Here is a 17028-nt window from a genome sequence, read left to right as displayed (position 1 = left end):
ATTACACAGCTTTCTAAATAAGCCTATGCCTCAAATGTATTAAAATGCTGCATGTAATATAAAATGAATGCAACTGTTCCAGTACACAAACATGAACACTCATGGATACAACTTGGCAAAACAATATGGAATATGGAGTTGGCTAATGTTGCCATCCAGTTCCACCACCAATAAATATCTTTTTAAATAACATTTTACCGGGGGGGGGGGGGCTTTGTGCTTTCCCAGAGTGATAGCCTCCATCTGGCTGCCCAAATCATTTACAGAATGATCCTCCATCTTGTTCCCCCTTAATCTAGTCAAGCATTGGCGGAACACTGAGCCGCAAACATTTTTTCACAAACTTTTATTATTAAATCCTCTTTGCACATAGGATGAAATCTCTGTAAAGCTGCACAGTATAAAAGGATAATAATAATAATAATAGCCAATGGAGGAGGAATAAGGGCCCTGCTTGGTAGTGCTTATACTGAGAGACATGTAGGAAGTGTGTAGGGGATTGGAACATAGGGGCACATTTACTTATCCATGAACGCTCCAAGGCTACCATTTGAGAGGTCCATTCTAGTGGTTTTAAAAAAGATTATTGTCTGTCTTTAAACAGTTTTCTCTTTGGAGGTTTATTTTCCTGATCTGATTTGAAATCCGGCCTTGTTTCTGGCGCAGCAGATTTGGGGGTCGCTGTGATATTTTCCTGAAAAGCAAAAAGTACACTTAACGGGAGAGCAGTCAAAATGTGAGTCGCTGCTGCGGGCTGTAGTGATATACAGTAATGTGTAGCTCTGATTTCTTTTTTACAGTCATATGAAAAAGTATGGAAACCCCTCTCAGCCTGCATAATAATTTACTCAACTTTCAACAAAGATAACAGTGGTATGTCTTTCATTTCCCATCACATCTGAGTACTGGGCTGTTTTCTGAACACAGATTTCTAGTGAAGCCTTATTTAGTTGTAGGAAATAAAATCATGTGAAATGTGAAAAACTGGCTGTGCAAAAATGTGGGTACCCTTGTAATTTTGCTCATTTCAACGTAAGTAACTGCTCAATACTGATTACTGGCAACACTAAATTGGTTGGATTAGCTCATCAAGCCTTGAACTTCATAGGCAGGTGTGTCCAATCATGAGAAAAGGTATTTAAAGTAGCCAATTGCAAGTTGTGTTTCTGTTTGACTCTCCTCTGAAGAGTGACAGCATTGGTTACTCAAAGCAACTTTCAAATGATCTGATGGATGAATGGTCAGAAATGCCGCCATCCAGAATCCAGACACTTATCAATGGCTATAGGGGCGCCTAGAGGCTGTTACATTTGCGAAAGGGGCTCAAGTAGGTATTGATGTAATATTTCTGTTAATCCAATAAACTTTATGTCATTGCTGAAATACAACTGTTCCATAAGGCATGTTGTATATGGAAAGGAAGTTGCTACTTTTAAAGCTTAGCCAATGAGAAACACAAATCCTAAGAATTAAGAGGGTTCCCAAATTTTTTCATATGACTGTATCAGCCCTAAATGAGCCGCTGCATCTTCTTACTACTTGTAATTGTTTCTATTGATGTGAGTAACATTTTATCATAGGGGCATTTTATCATAAATTGAATCTATAAATGTCATTATGTGCACAAATTTCTACTACAGACTGACATTTGTTTGATATTTATCAAATTTTTTTTTTTTTATCTCAAAGAGGAACTCCAGCTTCCAAACCAAAATTAGTTAAAGAGCCCCACACAACACAGAAACCCCTAATACCCCTATCCCTGTAATCTGTTCCTTCAAACAGTAGGAATAAATCCCATTTTATATGCTGAAATCCAGCTGCAAAACTGTTCTACTCTTTCTGCATCATTTGTAATCCTGGCAGGGGAGGAGGGACTAAAACATTGATGTTACACATTGTAACAACTTCCCACAGCTTACAGACAGCATGCAGGAACTACATAACCCACAATGCATTGCACTGGGATGTTCCTTTCCTTATTGACATCACGTGTAGGGAATTGTGGGATTGTAGTAGTCAGCCAGATCTGCAGTGGGCGGGGCTTAGGGAACTGTTCCAAACCATATTATTACATTAAACATCATAAAAAGGCTGAATATTTTCTAATCAATATATATTGTTGCTTCAAATGTTTACTTTTCAAAAAGCTTAAGTTGTGTTTGGGTGGAGTTCCCCTTTAACATCTAGATCCATTCTAGATGGAAAGGCCCCTATGTTTATTCAAACCAATGAGCACACCAGCATTGTGTTTTTTTGTTTTTTTTGTGTTTTTTTGTTTTTTTAAACCGTTCTGATTATGGATTTTGATAAATGTGCCCGTTAGTGTGCCAGAATCTTATATTTGAATATCTTCCCTTGTTATTGTGTATCACATTGTAAGTATGAATACAGGCCGCACAGTGTAACTACTCACATGCAAACAGTCGGCCGGCCAAACACAAGCATTTGTTGACTGTTGGATCAGTAGAGGAAATAGAACAGATGGAGCCGGCCCCATGGTGCCGCTGCACACACAGCAATACAAATATAAACTCCCATTCTCAGTAATAACTTTGCCACTTACTGTTTCCTCATTGTGTCTTTTCTTTTTTCTCTCTGACAAAACAGACCCTGGGGTACTTGGGATGGGAATCTGTAAAGCAAGTAAGTACGATTATGTATTTATTATGTATTCACGTGTATGGGGCTGGCAGAACTGTGAGAGGAAACAGGGTAACTGGATGAATCCCAGGCATGATAACAATATAGAAACCCCACACAGAGAGCTCCCCAGGCTAAAGGGCACCTTTTGCAAAAATTTAGTTTCTCTCCCAAAGGGGAAACAGCGGGTTGTTTAATGAATGGCTCCCTATTGACTACTGTGCCCCCCATGCCAGGACCTCACTCAAGGTGTAGGCGGCCATGCTGGGGCAATGCATGTGCATAATGAGCTATTTTTCTAGCTTATTATGTGCATGACATGGGATCGTATGATGCTCATTATGGTCATGAGTGAGTCAGTTCCCTATGTGGGGGGCACAGTACCTAATAGACCTCACATTGGGTGCGAGGCTTTTTTTCGTCCGTGCAATGGCTCACTTACATACATGTAGGCGTCATGCATTTGCGCATTGTGTTTAAATAGCTGCCAATATGTACAGTGTATATACATTTGGTTCCTGAGGAAGCGTGGCTAATTTTTACGCTAATCACGCTGAACACTGCTTTTATAAATGCTGTATTTTATTGTGAGATTGTATGTAGCCACTTGGCCTTTTATTCTTCTAATAATAAAAAATGCTATTACACTGTATCTATTCCATGTATGGATGCTGGGGTGCAGGGGGGTGAGTATTCTGGGCTCTTCCAAAAGCCCCGTTATCTAATTAAGTTTGAGAATCTTTGTATCTTTTTTAGCATTTAGTGCAGGAAATCAAAGGGAAATGAGGGACTTTTCAGAATCGGGCTAAGCTGTCAAAATCGTGACTGTCCCATGGAAATCGTCACAGTTGGGAGGGATAACAATCATGGCTGACATCTGCCTTACCCCATATTAGTCCCAGTTTGGGCAAATTTCCCCTCTGTGTAAGTTACAGGCCCAGACTGGCAATTGGATTCTGGCAAATTCCAGAGGGGCTGCTGTAATATGCCATAGACAGTCACTATTTAATGGGCAGGTTTAGGCCTCTGTGAACTTGAAATGCCAGGGCCAGTTTTGATACCCAGTTCAGACCTAGTAAGTGCAGATATGAGGGGTGGCAGAGGCAAAGAACAAAGTACTTCACTACTTACACTTGTAGCACTAGGGCTGTGTGTGTTTGGTGTCCCACACTCTTTGGATACACACGAAGGTTCTTTCAGTGGCTGTGACTGAGGATCTCTGTTTTGGCTGAAATAATAACCACACATTACCCCAAACTTCAGAGCTGTGTATGTGCATCAGAAAGAGTAAAAACAGAGACCAAGGGCAGTCTTAGTCAAGCTGAGGGGCGTCAGTAGGTGCAGCACCCATTTAGGCCCTGTCCTTATGCAACTAAAGCAGGCATTGAGGACAGGGCTCTGCTGAACCCCCTGACGCTGCTCTCTTTACCAAGTGCCAGAATTTTGATCCAGTGCTCATTGCAAAGGCACAATACATTCATTAATTATTGTCTGTGGGTTTAAAGGTATTTGGAAATGTAATTGCTTTTGAAAGAAGTATCTGTATTCTCTGCACTGCTGGGTCAGACTCCTGAAACAACATAGCAATGAAGCCAGCTGATTAACGGACCTAGAGGAGACTTGTCTTCTTTTCCATTGTTACAGAAGTCAAAATCAGGTCCCTAGCAATGGTCTCTAACTGCTCCCACTATCAGTCTGTGACTCACAGCATGACTGAATGTTCGCAGCAGGAAAAATGTTAGGTTGAGAGAGATCAGTTATATACTGTATCATGAAATATCTCAAAAACTAGAAGGATAGAAATAATGAATGTATGGGAAAAGGTTTCTCAGATATCTGTTACTTACGGCCGAGCTTTTGTTTTCCAGTAAGTGACACACACAGGGCACAGCGCAATGACTGCAGCTGCACCAAATACTGCACCAACTGCACCAATTACTGCGACTAAACGGACATAAGGGTTTCCTTGTGTATGAGCCATTTGCTTGCCTAAAGGGAAAAAATATGAGCAAATTTGTAAACATATAGTTACATGGACAAAAGTGTCCCAAATTCAGTAACCAGAGTAAATAACAGTTGCAATCTCCACTGTATAGAAATTATAATAATGGAAGGAAATTCCTCATTGGTTGCTATGCGTCGAATAGTGGTAATAATTGGTCTACATGTGATCCTGTTGTTGGCCTTAGGTCAAACAACTGAATCAGCCTAATTAAGCTGTCCATTTGGGTGGCCAAATTGGCAACACTTATACTTTTGTCTATGATCCATTCTTGGGGGTTACTGGCCATGCAAAATTTCAGTTCATTCTGTAAGCCCTTACCAAATGAATGTAGGAGTAAATTCTGAGCAGTGTCCTCTTGAGTAGAAATGGGTTCTCTTCTGTTACCTAAGGGATCAAGTTGAATAATAATACAATGAATGACACTGCTGTGTATAGGATCCATTTTTTTTTACAGCTTTGAAACTCATGGTGTAAACAACAATAACTGTAACAGATTTCCTGAAGAGCAACGTGTTCGCTGGGGTCACTACCTGACTAACCTCCTCTTCGTTGCATCAAGCTGCCCGTGCTAACTACACGTAGCTTAACTGCCTAAGGAGAGATTACATTTGTGTAACCTGACAGATATAACTATGGGGACCAACTGCACCCCTTACCAAGTGCCTCCTGAGGTGCATTAGAGATCTTAATCAGATCAAAGAGGCTCTTCCTTTTTTCCTCTTACTCAATACCCATATATATATACAGTATATATATATATATATATATATACATAAGAGTTCCCGATAAACAGCACTCACGATATAATGAAATCTCAGGTGCCTGGGTGCAGTCCTCTTCAGCGTAGATAATAAACAAAAATATGAATCGCATCGCTCAGGACTTATAACAAAATTGTAGTTTATTAAGTGTAGAAACAGAGAACTGACGTTTCGGCCACAATTGCAGCCTTTCTCAAAGTTTGAGAAAGGCTGCAATTGTGGCCGAAACGTCAGTTCTCTGTTTCTACACTTAATAAACTACAATTTTGTTATAAGTCCTGAGCGATGCGATTCATATTTTTGTTTATTATATATATATATATATATATATATATATATATGTTCCACAGCCCGGAACCGTCCTCATAATAAATACTTCCCAGTGGACCTTAGTCATAGCCAGCCTTTAGTGGTTTCTGCCCACTACTGACCAAAGTAAAAATTAAACTTAACCATAACTAGGAGAATTGATTGTGTCTCTGCATTGTATATATATTTATATATATATATATAAAATAGGTATAGAACTCACCTGTGTCACTGGGCCTGGTTGTAATATGACAGATGATTGGCTTATCCTGTGCCAATAGCCAGGCCTGTGAGTACCAGTGAGTACTTCTGACCGTTGTGATATCACCAATTACTTTTTCTTTATATTCTGTACTGATGGGTTTCCCTTCATACTCCCATGTTATATAAGGTTTCGTTTTGCCAGATGCAGAACAGTTTATGGAGACAGTTTCTTCAGATATATCATCCAGATCATTATGTTGTTCTAAAGGAAAATGAAAGGTTCTGTTACAACCAGTGACAGGCCTGAAGCCGGTGCAGCTGAAACAATAAACTTTTATTGGAAAGGAAAAAGGTAGTGTTGTATGGGAAAGAAGGGGTTTTCTGCCTCAAACAGTGGGTGGGAGTAGAACACTCTGATGGCAGTTTACAAGGGGCGGGACAGGAAGTCTGTAACTCAAAGGGTGGGGCTAGGATGGCAAGCTACATTGGGGAAAGGAAGGCAGTCAAACTGTTAATAGTTTGAAAGCCTATACAGTACCATAATACTCTATTTTTTCTCTCGCATAATAAAATCAAACACATTTATCTGTTTATTCCCCATCAAATAATATATAAATAGTAAAACAAAAGTGTGTAAAATAAAATTTACCTGTAATATCCCGTTTCTGCCTGCCTGTCCTGGGCAGCTGGAAAGTACAGGTCAGATTGTCTTCTCCTGTAAGGGTGCCTTTCCGTATGGCCCTTATTATTCCACCTTCTGACTGCAGTGTAGGGTCAGTGTTGGTTTTGGGGGGATTCAGGGTTATATTGGGGATATGCTCCTCAGACCCATCAGCAGAGCAAATAAATGCATTGCTTGAAACTGAAGCAAAGGAAAAAGTCTTAAATATATTGGAATTCACTTTGGGTCAGTTGGAATCAAGTGCTTTACCTGCATTCATTTTTGTATCCTGTATAAGGAGCCTTATTACTAACAGCAGGCACAGAGCCCAGCACTAAACCAGACCAAGTATTATGGGGCATTTATGAACGCTCATATACCAAAACCATGCGAGAATTCCCAGACTAGTGCGTCTAGGCCAATTCATGCAAATCGGGTTTTTATTTTCTCTGACCAAAAACTTAAACCTAAAACCTGCTGAGCTTTTTATTTTTTGGTCGGGGAAAAGAGAAACCGATTTACAGAAACTATGCGCGAGTTTGGGAACTCTCACGTGGATTTGGGATACGAAGGCTTGAGCATTCATAATTGTGCCACCATGTCATTTTTTTAGTTTCTAAATTATTTTCCTTTCAAATGGGGGTCTCAAATGGGGGTCACTGACCCCAACATCCAAAAAACTATTGCCCTGTGGGGCTACAATTTCATTGTTATTGCTAATTTTTATTACTTATCTGTCTATTCAACCCCCCCTGCTATTTATATTCCAGTCTCTCATTTAAGCCACTGCCTGGTTACTAGACCCGTAGCAATCAGATAGCTTCTAAAATTCCACCTTGGAGAGGTGCTGAACAAAAAGCTAAATAATTCAAAAACCAAAGAAAAGAAAGATATGAAGAGCAATTTAAAAATACCATAGAGCAAACATCTCACATCATCCAAGCCCCTCTTAAAGGCATTAACAGAATCTGCCACCGCAACCAGGAACCCCCTACCCAACATCCCCCAGCAGGGCACTCCCCAGCCTCACTGCCCTCACTGCGAGGATCCCCCTACCCAACATCCTCCGGCAGGGCACTCCCCAGCCTCACTGCCCTCACTGCGAGGATCCCCCTACCCAACATCCCCCAGCAGGGCACTCCCCAGCCTCACTGCCCTCACTGCGAGGATCCCCCTACCCAACATCCCCCAGCAGGGCACTCCCCAGCCTCACTGCCCTCACTGCGAGGATCCCCCTACCCAACATCCCCCAGCAGGGCACTCCCCAGCCTCACTGCCCTCACTGCGAGGATCCCCCTACCCAACATCCCCCAGCAGGGCACTCCCCAGCCTCACTGCCCTCACTGCGAGGATCCCCCTACCCAACATCCCCCAGCAGGGCACTCCCCAGCCTCACTGCCCTCACTGCGAGGATCCCCCTACCCAACATCCCCCAGCAGGGCACTCCCCAACCCCCTCACTGCGAGGATCCCCCTACCCAACATCCCCCAGCAGGGCACTCCCCAGCCTCACTGCCCTCACTGCGAGGATCCCCCTACCCAACATCCCCCAGCAGGGCACTCCCCAGCCTCACTGCCCTCACTGCGAGGATCCCCCTACCCAACATCCTCCGGCAGGGCACTCCCCAGCCTCACTGCCCTCACTGTGAGGAAACCCCTACCCAACATCCCCCGGCAGGGCACTCCCCAGCCTCACTGCCCTCAGTGCGAGGATCCCCCTACCCAACATCCTCCGGCAGGGCACTCCCCAACCCCCTCACTGCCCTCAGTGCGAGGAACCCCCTACCCAACATCCTCCGGCAGGGCACTCCCCAACCCCCTCACTGCGTGAAAAAAGTTCTTTCTCTATCTGTCTTTAATGCACTCTAATGTACATGTAAAGATTACTTATGTCCCCTCGCAAGAAAACAACCTCAACCGCAACTTTCCTTATAGTTGAATTTCTTATACTTCGAGGGCTTTATATTTAAACTTACCCAGGGCAGGGAGACAGACTTGCCCAGTGTAGGCTCCGTGCTGATAGACATTGAAGACACAAATATAACAGGCTTCATCCTCCTCTGTCAGTGCAGAAATCTTCATGGATGACTTTTTTGGGTCTGTGTTGACCTCTACACGTTTGGTAAAGGGGCTCAGTACATTAACCCCATACCTTTTGCTGTAGGTAGCAATGTTTTCTCGGAAGCCATCTTTGCTCCTTTGCCAGGTTACCTGCAGAACCTCAAAGGATCCTGGGAGTTGGCACCTCAGTGTAGCATTGCCCCCTATAACGGGAGGCCCTAGGAGCTTGCATTTTACCCCAGGCTCAGTTACTGAAAGAAACATAGCAGTTACTGAGAGAGAGTTACTGATGGTTACATAGTTACATAGGGTTGAAAAAAGACCAGAGTCCATCAAGTTCAACCCATCCAAACCCAGCACCCCTAACCCACACCTACCAATCTATACACTCACATACATAAACTATAAATACAGCCACTAATACTAACTGTAGATATTAGTATCACAATAGCCTTGGATATTCTGATTGTTCAAGAACTCATCCAGGCCCCTCTTATAGGCATTAACAGAATCTGCCATTACCCCATCACTAGGAAGGGCATTCCCCAACCTCACTGCCCTCACCGTGAGGAACCCCCTAAACTGCTTCACATGGAAGCTCCTTTCCTCTAATCTATAGGGGGGGCCTCTGGTGCGTTGATTGTTTTTATGGGAAAAAAGAATAATAAATGACATTTTATTTTATATTGGGATGCACCAAGGCCAGCCTTTGGATTAGCCAGTGGCGTAACTATAGAGGGAACAGACCACACAATCGCAGGGGGACAGGGGGCCCAGACTATGGGGTCTGCTTACTTACTCAGTGGGAGCGGCTGGGGAGCAGGGAACACAGGCAGGTGGGCTGACGGCTGGAGGGAGGGCTGGGTAGGTGCGCAGGGCCCTCTGAGAATTTTATCTGCATGGGGCTTGGTGCATTATGCCTCTAGGACAGGGGTGGGCAAACTACGGCCCGCGGGCCACATCCGGCCCCTTTGCCTTTTTAATCCAGTGACTGCTTATATCCTTATCATTTACAGTAGGGGGTACATTATCCCTTATAATACATGAGTGATACTCAGAGTTCCCTGTATAACTCAGCCTGCAGCCTTGTGCCTTTATATGGGCACAGAACCCCTCAGTGACTGCTAATATCCTTATCATTTACAGTAGGGGGTACATTATCCCTTATAATACATGAGTGATACTCAGAGTTCCCTGTATAACTCAGCCTGCAGCCTTGTGCCTTTATATGGGCACAGAACCCCTCAGTGACTGCTAATATCCTTATCATTTACAGTAGGGGGTACATTATCCCTTATAATACATGAGTGATACTCAGAGTTCCCTGTATAACTCAGCCTGCAGCCTTGTGCCTTTATATGGGGGGCACAGAACCCCTCAGTGACTGCTAATATCCTTATCATTTACAGTAGGGGGTACATTATCCCTTATAATACATGAGTGACACTCAGCATTCCCTGTATAACTCAGCCTGCAGCCTTGTGCCTTTATATGGGCACAGAACCCCTCAGTGACTGCTAATATCCTTATCATTTACAGTAGGGGGTACATTATCCCTTATAATACATGAGTGATACTCAGAGTTCCCTGTATAACTCAGCCTGCAGCCTTGTGCCTTTATATGGGCACAGAACCCCTCAGTGACTGCTAATATCCTTATCATTTACAGTAGGGGGTACATTATCCCTTATAATAACAGTAGGGGGTGATGAGACATATAAATAGGCTATTTAGTGAGAAGCACGTATCTCACAGTACATGGCTGACAGTACAAGTGCAGGAGAATGCCAGGTGTGGGTACTATATAGAGATATCAGGACCATGTTTCTTACCTACAGTATGAGCCAGACACAGCAATATAACCGTAACCTTCTGGAATGGAAACTCTCCCCTCAGTGGGACCCTGTGCAGGGGCATAATGGCACCGTACGGCTTCCCTCCAGAAATCTTCCCTTGGACTGATTAGAATTTCCCGCCACAGATACAGCTTTCACTTTCATTTTTACTGCTGTGACTGATTAACCTGAGACTCCGCAGCCCCAGCAACTGCCTGAAGATTTGTTACCAGCCTGTGGGGCAGGGTCTAGCGCAGAATCCTAAAATCTGACATTTCCCATAAGGTCTGTAGCGTGTAATCAACCTCCTGTCACTCAAAGCAAAACCCCCAACTCCTATCAAGCTCTCAAGATGGCGCCGGTGAGGATGGCAGCCGTTGCTCAGTGTCCTCCTCAACTTTGCTTTTTTCTTATGTTTGTCGTGTTATTTTTTAGTTTTTTTGCAACCTGCAATGCTCTCATCTCCTATGACAGACAAACTCTCCTGGACATTCGACAAAATTCACAATCCGGACCTTCACAGACTGAATTTTTTAGGAACAGAGGTGACTTACCTTGGCTACCTTGGCAGAAGAAACACCGGAGGAAAAGAGGGAAAAGAGCTGGGATCCTGGTCAGGCTGAGGAACAGACAACACCGCGCCCCACTTCCCAGCATTCTTCTAGCGAACGTCCAGTCTTTGGAAAACAAGCTGGATGAACTAAGAGCCAGGATAACTTTTCATAGGGACATTAAGAACTGCAGCACCTTTGTTTTTACAGAGACATGGCTTGTCCCTTCCATCCCTGACTCTGCCATTGTTCCTGAGGGACTCTCCATTCACCGCTGGGACAGAACAATAGACTCAGGTAAATGCCGGGGGGGTGGTGTGTGTGTACTGACCAACAAACTGTGGTGTACTGATGTACAGACAGTTTCATCTGGGTGCTCTCCTGATCTTGAATATCTTATGATCAGATGCAGACCTTTTTATCTGCCCAGGGAGTTTACAGCAATATTTTGTACCGCTGTGTATATTCCTCCCCACGCCGACACCACACGGGCACTGGATGAACTGTTTGATGCTATCGACCGGCAGGAAACGTTACACCCGGAGGCTGCTTTTATCGTGGCTGGCGATTTTAATAAAGCCAACATGAAGAAAGTTCTGCCGAAGTTTTACCAGCATGTAAACTTTCCAACGCGTGGTGAGAACATCCTGGACCATGTTTACACTCCGTACGCACATGCCTATAAAGCCCGCCCTCGACCAGCCTTCGGCAAATCAGATCACTCCTCAGTCCTGCTGCTGCCAGCCTATAGGCAGAAGCTGAAACGCGAGCAGCCTATGATGCGTTCGGTTCAGCGCTGGACCGACCAGTCAGACAGCACCCTGCGTCACTGCTTCAACATCACGGACTGGGAAGTCTTTCGGACTGCCGCTGACAACAACATCAACAACTACGCTGAGTACGTAATGGACTTTATTCACAAATGCATCAATGACGTCGTACCGCGGGTTAATGTACGGACTTACCCCAACCAGAAGCCATGGGTTAATGGAGAGGTCCGAGCAGCCCTCAGAGCGCGGACTGCAGCCTTTAAATCCGGAGACCCAAGTGAGTACAAATCATCCCGGTATGCACTCAGGAAAGCAATAAAAACAGCTAAGGGACAGTACAGAGAAAAGGTGGAGTCCTGCTATAGCAACTCTAACATCAGGAACACGTGGAGTGGACTGAAGACCATCACAGACTACAAAGGAAAGAGCTGCAGAGTGGGGGAGGTAACTGCTTCTCTACCTGATGAGCTGAACACCTTCTATGCACGCTTTGATAAACACCTATCTCAGGAGCTTTTGTTGGAAGAGGACGGTCGCCCTTATCAGATATCTCAGGCAGACGTGTGTAAACACTTCAGAAAAGTAAACACACGGAAAGCTCCTGGACCAGATAACATCCCAGGTCGTGTTTTCAAAGCATGCGCCCATGAGCTAGCAGATGTCTTCACAGATATTTTTAACCTTTCCCTGCTCCAGTCTGCTGTCCCAACATGTTTTAAGAGGACCACCATCATTCCTGTCCCTAAGAAAATGAATGTGAGCTGCCTAAATGACTATCGCCCAGTAGCACTCACCTCCATTGCCATGAAGTGCTTTGAGCGTATAGTCAAGGCTCACATCACATCTTTACTCCCTGCTTCACTTGATCCACTTCAGTTTGACTACAGGTCAAATAGATCTACAGACGATGCAATAGCAATTGCACTTCATACTGCCCTCTCCCACCTGGACCAGAGAAACACATACGTGTGGATGCTGTTCATTGACTACAGCTCTGCTTTCAACACCATCATACCATCCAGACTTGTCATGAAACTCCGTGACCTGAACATCGGTTCCTCCCTGTGCAGCTGGATCCTGGACTTCCTGACAAACAGACCTCAGGTGGTTCGGATCGGCAACATCACCTCATCCACACTGACACTTAGCACCGGTGCCCCCCAGGGATGTGTGCTCAGCCCCCTGCTGTACACCCTGTTCACCCACGACTGTACAGCAACACACAGCTCCAATACTATCATCAAATTTGCAGACGACACCACCATCATCGGCTGCATTTCTGATGGAGATGAGTCGGCTTACAGGGCAGAGGTGAGAGCCCTGACATCATGGTGCCGGGACAACAACCTGCTGCTCAACGTCAGCAAAACTAAGGAGCTCATTGTGGATTACAGGAGACTGCAGGGAGGAGGCCATACCCCCATTTACATTGAGGGAGCAGAGGTGGAGAGAGTCAGCTGCTTCAGATTCCTGGGCATCAATATCAGTGAGGATCTGAGTTGGTCTCACCACGTTGGTGGGATCACAAAAGCTGCAAGACAGCGGCTCTTCTTTCTGCGGCGCCTGCGAAGGTTCGGCATGGACTCCAGAATACTCACAAACTTCTATCGATGCACCATTGAGAGTATTCTGTCCGGCTGTATCACCACCTGGTATGGCAGCTGTAATGCTTTGGACTGCAAAGCTCTGCAGAGGGTGGTGAGATCAGCAGAGCGCATCCCCAGGACTGAACTGCCGGCCATGCAGACAGCGCTGTAGGAGGAAGATGCAGCGGATCCTCTCTGACCCCAGCCACCCCAGCCACAGACTTTTCACGCTCCTACCATCAGGCAGGCGGTACAGGAGCATCCAGACCCGCACCAGCACATACAGAGACAGTTTCTACCCACAAGCCATCAGGCTTCTGAACTGCTGACATTCTGCCCAACACACACTCCCCATAACTACTGGACTCTTCGCAGTGTCACTTTAAGCAAAGCCACTTTAAATCCTCACTGCACAATTTCAAATATTGCATTGCATTTTATTATTGTAAATACTTGTACCTTTATTGCACACTTTTATTATATTTAATATTTGTATTTTTTTGTTTTTTGTTTTGTTTGTCTATGTAAAGTTGGGAGGAACACGGGTCAAAAAAATTTCATTACAGTAATGATGCTTCATTGTTATTTGTATATGACAATAAACTTGAAACTTGAAACTATCATAAGATTGTAATCATAACTAGAGAGGGAAGCTTAAGAACAAACTTTATGTTGGGTTGAAAAACATGAAGTCACTGAATGAAATCTGATCTGTTGTTGGCTCCGCCCACTTTTTCTAACCTTGGACCCACAGTTATAGAGTAAAAACCACTGTGCAAAGTTTGGGGCCCTGGTTTTAATAGTGTCTGCATGGCAGCAACTTAAATTTCCCCATTGAAAGTCAATAGGTAAAATCTGATTGGCTGTTGGTGGCTCTGCCCACTTCTTTTCAAACTTGAATATGTAGTCAACCAGTGACTAACTCAAAGTTTAGGGACCCTAGGATTAATAGTTACAGAACGGCAGCAGTTTCAATTTAAACCAATAAAAGTCAATAGGTGAATTGTGATTGGTGGTTGGTGGGGGTGCCCACTTTTTCTAACCTTGATTCAAAGTCACCCAGTGACAAACAGTGGGCACCCTGGCATAAATAGTGTGAGAATGGCAGCATTTTATATTTAAACCAATAAAATTCAATGGATGAAATCTGATTGGCTGTTAGTGGCCCAACCCACTTTCCCTATTTTTTGAACTGCAGTCCCCCAGTGACCAACTTCGCAAAGTTTGGGGACTCATAAAAATTGTGGGACTGACAGCATTTTACACTTCACCATGGAAAGTAAATAGGTGAAATGTTATTGGCTGTTGGTGGTTCTGCCCACTTTTTCTAACTTTGAACTGCAAATACCCAGTGGAAAGTTTAACAACCCTGAAATTAATACTTAAATAATGGCATCCTTTTAAATATAAACCAATTAAATGTAATGGGTGGACATGGATTGGCTGTTGGTGGCTCCGCCCACTTGTTCTAACCCTGAATATGTAGTCATCTAGTGACTGACTGTGCAAAGTTTGGGAACCCTGGCATAAATGGTGTGAGAAAAGAAGCATTTTAAATTTAAACTAAAAAGATTCAATAGGTGAAGTCTGATTGACTGTTGGGGCTCCACCCACTTTTTAAAACCTAAAAATGCAGTCCCATAGTTAATACTGTGAGAGTGGCAGCAGGTTGGATTTCCCCATTGAAAACCAATAGTTAAAATCTGATTGGCTGTTGGTGGCTCCTCCCACTTTTTAACTCTGAACCACAGTTACCTGGTGCCTGTAAAAGTTTGGGGACCCCGGCGTTATTACTGTGAGACTGGCAGCAGGTTGGATTTCCGCCAAGTCAATAGGTAAAATCTGATTGGCTGTTCACAGCTCCGCCCACTTTTGGGCATCCAACAATCATTATATTTTCATTCAGGCTGAGCCCATGACTGTGTGATTCAAGTTTGGGGAGTGTAGCCTCAAAGCTGTAAGATTGGCAGCAGTTTCAATTTCCCCATAAAAGTCAATGGCTGAAATATGATTGGCTGTTGTTGGCCCCTCCCACTTTGGGGAAATCCAACAAATGTTGCCGTTCATTCAGGGTGACCCTATTATTATGTTATTTAAGTTTGGGGAGTGTAGCTTCAAAGCTGTAAGATTGGCAGCAGTTTGAAAATCTTCCCTGTCAAAGTCAATGGGAAAATTGGGGGGTTCGGAGCGGCGCCACAAAAAGACGGGGGGCGGGATCGCTTAGAAAAGCACAAGCAACCTGCTCCGCTATAGGGCGTAGAAGTGTGGGGAGTTTGGGTGTTGTACCCCTAAAACTGTAGGAGGAGTAGCGTTTAGAAAATGGGGGGTGCTAAGAATAAGAAGAAGTGGAAGAACAGTCTGTGGGTTTTTAACCCAACATAATAACCAGTCAGACAACATAATTTATTAACATTTTTGCTAAAAATTCCCCAAATAAATAATACACTTTGCACCGTTGCAAACAGCCAGGCCCAACTCTAATTATCATAGTAGACATATATGGGCTTCTGTAGGGGTACAGGGAACACAACCAGTGCCAGTGAGCCCCTCAGTGGTTGCCCCTCCATTAAAATGGGCTTTGCCTGGGTTATCCCCGAGGCCAGAAAGCAGAATCCCTGCCAGGTGGATTCCCAGCAGTTGCCCCCACACAGTTCCAGAGCCCCCCAAACACCACATGGGGCCCCTATTGCCATCTCTCTGCCTTTCCTTTGCGGATGACAGTTTATTGATGCTTGTACTGACTTGGTAAGACTTAGGGAATAAAATCCCAGGTTAGTTATGATCCCTCTCTGTGTGCTACCTATTAATTCCCCCTACACCTAGTCCCACACTCAGTTTTCCCCTCCTCTACAGCAGCCCATTGTTTCCAAACAACCCCCCAGACTGCTTTCACTACCTTTCCAGCAGCCCATGCTTTTCCCACACACGGGGCTTCTCTTGTAATCACTGCACTCAGCCTCTTCTTTATATTGTTTCTCTGTGCACCTACTCTGCCTTCCAGTTTGGTGTTCTGCCATCTTAGCCAATCTGTTCCCAATATGTGGTGTTGACACAATCTTAATGAAATTGACATATTGTCTATTTATTAGACTAATTTGTTCAGCAGTTTGAATGTTCAGAGGTGACATTATAGTTACTAAGAGCAACCGCTGCTTATGACTCTTCCCCTCTGCTTAAAGGAAACTACATATCCCACAATGCATTGCATCTTGTTTCTCTTATCAAACAGGAAACCTGAAACATTTGATTCAAGTCTTCTTCTATAGCAATGCTGCACAGAGTGGGGGCGTAAATGGAATAGAGGAACCCATCAGGGTAGAATGTTTTGGGGCCCCACTTGCAGCCATCCAGCCACCACTCTCCCCCCAAATGGGACCCCCATATTTTTGGTCTGGAAGCCAATGTTTTCTCCCCTCACTGCACTCTCTATCCAAAGGGCAGTGTATGAGCAATTCTCATGCCAGATAGGTCTCTCCATATGTGGCTCCCTCTGCTGACTTTGTGCAAACCCACATCCAGACATGTTCTCCACCTGGCACCCTCCATCTGTTGCCTTTGTGCAAACCCTTCAGCCTCAGCTGCTTCTTCCCTTCAGCCTCAGATCCTTGCACTTTCCCTTAACATTTTAACGTTTTCAAAGATA

At 44.4% G+C, this 17028-nt stretch overlaps 1 protein-coding gene across 1 annotated transcript; it reads right to left on the bottom strand.

The window, feature by feature from the left end:
* Positions 1 to 3661: 3661 nt before the first annotated feature.
* LOC116408944 lies at positions 3662 to 10625 on the bottom strand. The gene is made up of 8 exons (XM_031897470.1): positions 10476 to 10625; positions 8559 to 8894; positions 6572 to 6784; positions 5942 to 6184; positions 4967 to 5032; positions 4491 to 4632; positions 3775 to 3871; positions 3662 to 3676 (listed from the first exon to the last, which is right to left on the bottom strand). Exons 1-8 carry the CDS (start codon positions 10558 to 10560, stop codon positions 3662 to 3664), a joined length of 1197 nt encoding a protein of 398 aa, XP_031753330.1. The 5' UTR covers positions 10561 to 10625.
* Positions 10626 to 17028: the final 6403 nt, after the last annotated feature.

This window comes from Xenopus tropicalis, chromosome 2 (genome assembly GCF_000004195.4).
Source record: "Xenopus tropicalis strain Nigerian chromosome 2, UCB_Xtro_10.0, whole genome shotgun sequence".
In the NCBI taxonomy this organism is placed as follows: domain Eukaryota; kingdom Metazoa; phylum Chordata; class Amphibia; order Anura; family Pipidae; genus Xenopus; species Xenopus tropicalis.
Note: the sequence above shows the minus strand (reverse complement) of the source record. Positions and strands in the feature narration are given on the sequence as shown.

Excerpts from the sequence above, each read along its gene's own strand:
- LOC116408944 (XM_031897470.1), bottom strand. The coding sequence starts at position 10,560 with ATGCCCCTGCACAGGGTCCCACTGAGGGGAGAGTTTCCATTCCAGAAG. Across the intron at positions 6,185-6,571 it reads GCAGAAACGGGATATTACAG|AACAACATAATGATCTGGAT; the intron begins GTAAATTTTATT and ends ATTTTCCTTTAG. Across the intron at positions 4,633-4,966 it reads TTTACTCCTACATTCATTTG|GCAAGCAAATGGCTCATACA; the intron begins GTAAGGGCTTAC and ends TTTTCCCTTTAG.